The sequence below is a fragment of the Apium graveolens genome, chromosome 6 (genome assembly GCF_009905375.1).
Source record: "Apium graveolens cultivar Ventura chromosome 6, ASM990537v1, whole genome shotgun sequence".
Classification (NCBI taxonomy): Eukaryota; Viridiplantae; Streptophyta; class Magnoliopsida; order Apiales; family Apiaceae; genus Apium; species Apium graveolens.
This window is the reverse complement of record NC_133652.1, coordinates 23292447-23296689: the sequence shown is the minus strand read 5'-3', so window position 1 is coordinate 23296689 and position 4243 is coordinate 23292447. Positions and strand designations below refer to the sequence as shown.

At 35.7% G+C, this 4243-nt stretch overlaps 1 protein-coding gene across 1 annotated transcript; it reads left to right on the top strand.

Annotated features, from left to right (window-relative positions):
- The first annotated feature begins 508 nt into the window (after nucleotides 1–508).
- Nucleotides 509–3834, top strand: LOC141668721 (scarecrow-like protein 28). Its single transcript, XM_074475708.1, has one exon. It carries the CDS (start codon nucleotides 1627–1629, stop codon nucleotides 3457–3459), a length of 1833 nt encoding a protein of 610 aa, XP_074331809.1. The 5' UTR covers nucleotides 509–1626; the 3' UTR covers nucleotides 3460–3834.
- The last annotated feature ends 409 nt before the right edge of the window (nucleotides 3835–4243 follow it).

Below are 4243 nucleotides of genomic sequence, written 5' to 3'. Positions count from 1 at the left end.
TAATTTAATAATTTTCAACAATAAATTACAGATACTTTTAATGTGGTATAATATATTTAAAATCTAAAAGTTTCAGTATCTATTTCGAATGTAATTTTGAACATATAGATAATATGATAATGACCTCATATCCTAACGAATTTGAAAATAGAAAAACCAGTTCAAATGTATTTTTGATCCATAATTTTTTTTAAAAACATAGTACTTATTATTATTATTGTTATTAATGCTATTAGGTTGCAAATGTTACATTTTCATATTTACATATTTTGTCAAAGAATAAAATATTATATTTACGATCGAAATAATATAATGACACATAAATATTATTTAAAAATACTGCATATGCTAGTTATTTACAATACAAGAAAATAAAGTGTAAATTTAGGGAGTTTATTCTTTTCCCGCTCATACTAGATTCGATCATTGCTCGAGGAAGAATTTATGAAAATATATATAGACATTTATAAAGAAGTCGTAGCTGTAAAAAAAGAGTAAAATTTTCCCCGAAATTTCCAGCAAATACAACTCCCATTCCCAATATTCCAACGGTTGCATTTCATCAACGGTCATATAACCCCCTTTCATCTCAACCATCAATTTTTTCATCAAACGGTCAGAAACCATCCTCCTGTACATGGAAATAGTGAGACACCACGACTCAAGATACAAACTTTACTTCATTTCTTGATCACCAAACTTATAAAAATTCGATCTTTATTGTTATTATGCTTTTTTCGGTTCCGTTTTTTTTTTCTCGTTGAAAAGATCTAATCTTTATTGTTATAATTGCTTTTTTGGTACTTGGGTTGTGTTTTCTTGATGATCATTGTAGTTGTTGTCTTGCATTTTCTTGATTGTTATTGTTGAAAGGTTGAATCTTTATTAGTAATTGGATTTTTTAGGTACTGGGGTTTTGTTTTCTTGATGATTGTTTTTAGGCATTTTTGATTGGGATAAAGTTTCAAGCTTGTGATGGAGTTGATGAAGGTTTCGAAAGCGGATATGGGTCATTCATCTTCATCAGTTTATCATTTTTTCAGCTACCAATTTGAGGTGGAGTTCAATGCATGGTGTCAGTTTCATTCAGCTGATAAATCAAGGTTCTTTTTATTAATTCTCCACTAAATGTTTCCGAATCCGATGGTCATTTTTCTGTAGGTTTGTTTTCTTAAACTTGTTTCGAAATTCTTTGATTCTTTATTGTGCCTAATTCTCTTTATTAACAAATTATTCTTTATCGCACATAAATTTTTTATATGCATTGATATAGGAACACAAAGCTGAACTTTTTCACTGATTTTATTCGTTTTCTTGCCATCGGATTCTTAATTCTTTTGTTGATTACACACACTCACACTCATAATTTGTTTCTCTTGATTTCTTTTGCATATTTGCATTCTAGAGAATTTATACAAACTGATCATACATTGCATAGTTGAATTGTCTTTTCTGTATAAAGAGAGATAGAGAGAAACATTAAAAACAAAGGTGGGTGAATTTGGGAGTGTAAAAGAAGTAATTAAAGTTCCGAAGGTCGTTTTGAGTATATGTTGGTGGGGTGTTCTAAGGCGTAGATTGAAGAGTAAAGCAATTGCACAATTTCAAGCTTTTATTTTCCCTTCAATGAGCACACAGAGATTAGAGTTTCCATGTAGTTTTACGAGAAAAGAGTCCTCAAGGTCACAATCCGTTAGGTCTGTTGTTAACCTTTCGATCGAGAAGCCAGTCGAAGCCAAGACAAGTAGTTGTTCTCTTAAGAAAAGTATTAGTCTTCCACCCTTGACAAGCACAGGTAAATTAGAGAAGAAAGATGAGTTCCGTGATAAAAGCAAGAACAGATTGAAGAGGTTTGCAGATAAGAGTTTCTTCGGTGAGGATGATTCTTTTATTAATATAGCTAAGAAAAAAAGGGGTAGGAGGAATTACGATGATTCTTTAGAAGGGGGCGAAAACTTATGCTTAGATCAGTTTGTCGGCCTTAATGCACAACAAGCTCCTTTCTCTCTTGTATGTTCAGAGGAGGAGAATAAGTGTTTTGCGCCAAGACTGCCAAACAATCCTTGGACGGGATCAATAGTAACTAAGTTTCCTAAGCTAAGTGAGAGGAATGTGGAGCCAAGCCAAGGATTAGTGAAGGAGGCATCCGAATCGAGTACATCAACAGGGAGTGAGAACAATTTGGCTTATAGGTTGCATGACAATGCCCCAGAACGGGATATAGGTAATGTGTCTAAACAACACAACCCTAATGATAGTGTTGCTTTTGTAGCGGGGAGTAGTGATAACAATTGGAACCATGACGGGTTTGAGCTTGTTAGATTGCTCGTGGCCTGTATCGACGCAATTGGCTCGAAGAATATTGGAGGAGTTAACCAACTTATAGCCAAGTTAGGGGAACTTGCTTCTCCACGAGGATCTTCTATAAGTCGTCTAACAGCTTATTTCACTGAGGCCTTGGCTTTACGAGTTGCAAGGGTTTGGCCTCATAGTTTTAACATTAATACACTGCGTGGGCTTAACTCGGTTGAGGATGAAAGTGGCACTGCATTAAGGCTTCTGAACCAGTTTAGCCCAATTCCACAGTTCATTCAATTCACAGCAAATGAGATTCTCCTAAGAGGATTTGAAGGAAAGGACAGGGTTCACATTATAGATTTTCACATTAAGCAAGGGCTTCAGTGGCCTAGCTTCTTTCAGAGCTTGGCCTTTCGAAATAAACCCCCGAGTCATGTCAGGATCACTGGCATTGGTGAATCCAAGCAAGATCTTATCGAAACAGGTGAGAGGCTAGCTGGTTTTGCCGAAGCATTGAACCTACAATTTGAGTTTCATCCGGTTGTTGACAGATTAGAAGATGTCAGATTGTGGATGCTTCATGTCAAGGAAGGAGAATGTGTGGCTGTAAATTGTATTTTCCAACTGCACAAGTTGCTCTATGACAGCAGCGGAGGTATACTAATGGACTTCATGGGATTACTTCGCAGCACTAAACCCACAATTGTTGTCATGGCTGAGCAAGAAGCGGACAACAATTACCACAGCTTAGAAACAAGACTTTACAACTCATTGAAGTATTATAGTGCCATTTTCGATTCTCTTGACCTTGGCCTTCCACAAGAGAGCCTAGCCAGGATCAAAATTGAGGAGATGTTTGCACATGAAATCAAAAACATTATTGCTTGTGAAGGTCGTGACAGATTGGAGAGACATGAAAATTTTGGGAAGTGGAAGAAGTTGATGGAGCTAGGAGGGTTTCATAACATGGGAATCACCGAGAGGGAATTTCTTCAGAGTCAAATGCTGTTAAAAATGTATTCTTTTGATAATTATAGAGTGGAAAAGCAAGGCCATGATGATGGCTGTAGGGCACTTACTCTAAGCTGGTCAGATCAGTCTCTTTACACAGTTTCAGCATGGGTGCCTCTTGGTATTGCAGGAAGCTCCGCATCTTGTTAATCATCTAGTTCTTGCAGGTCATCTAACTAACATGTCATCTTCATCTTCAAATTTTTATTCAACTACACACAATTATACAAAATTCTTTGTAGGTACAGGAATTAGTCATCATTATTTCATTCTTTGTTGCCGATAAGATTGGTTAAATATACAGAATATCTTAGTACAAGTTGGGCTCCATCAGTCAGTTTCTAGATATTAGTTTCTGGGAGTCTCTTTAATTCATGTTTTATTCTTTGATTCATTCCGTGTATTCCAAATGTCAGTCCTGTGAAATGTTACTATGTAATATGCTGCATGGATTATAAATTATTTATAGTGGAATTACTACTATATTCTTGAACAATCTAAAGTCGGGTTTTCTGTCAATGAAATGCTTCCTTTTTTTTGCTGGATACTAGCTCTTTACCTTCATATTATCTTGTTCAGGTTCTTAAGAGGGTTTATATTACTTGTCTCGCTTTGTCCTTAGGTTTTGTTCATTAATGCAATCCGTTTAGCTTGTCAAAAAGAATATAATGCTAGCAGAACATCTATTAGAAAATCTATTATGTTAAATCTTGTCATGATAATAGTGTTAAAAGAACTTCACCAGCCAAGTAAATTTGAAAGTAGGCCTGTTGTTCATTGTCATTGTACCGTCGATATGGCATAAATCTGTAATCCTTTGCAGCATTCTTTCGCCTCCTTTTCTCCGGTTAAGGACCCAAGCTTGCCAAACAGATGACAAAACATACCTTGAGAAGGTTGAAGGCCCTTTGCTAAATATAATTTTGGGGCCATT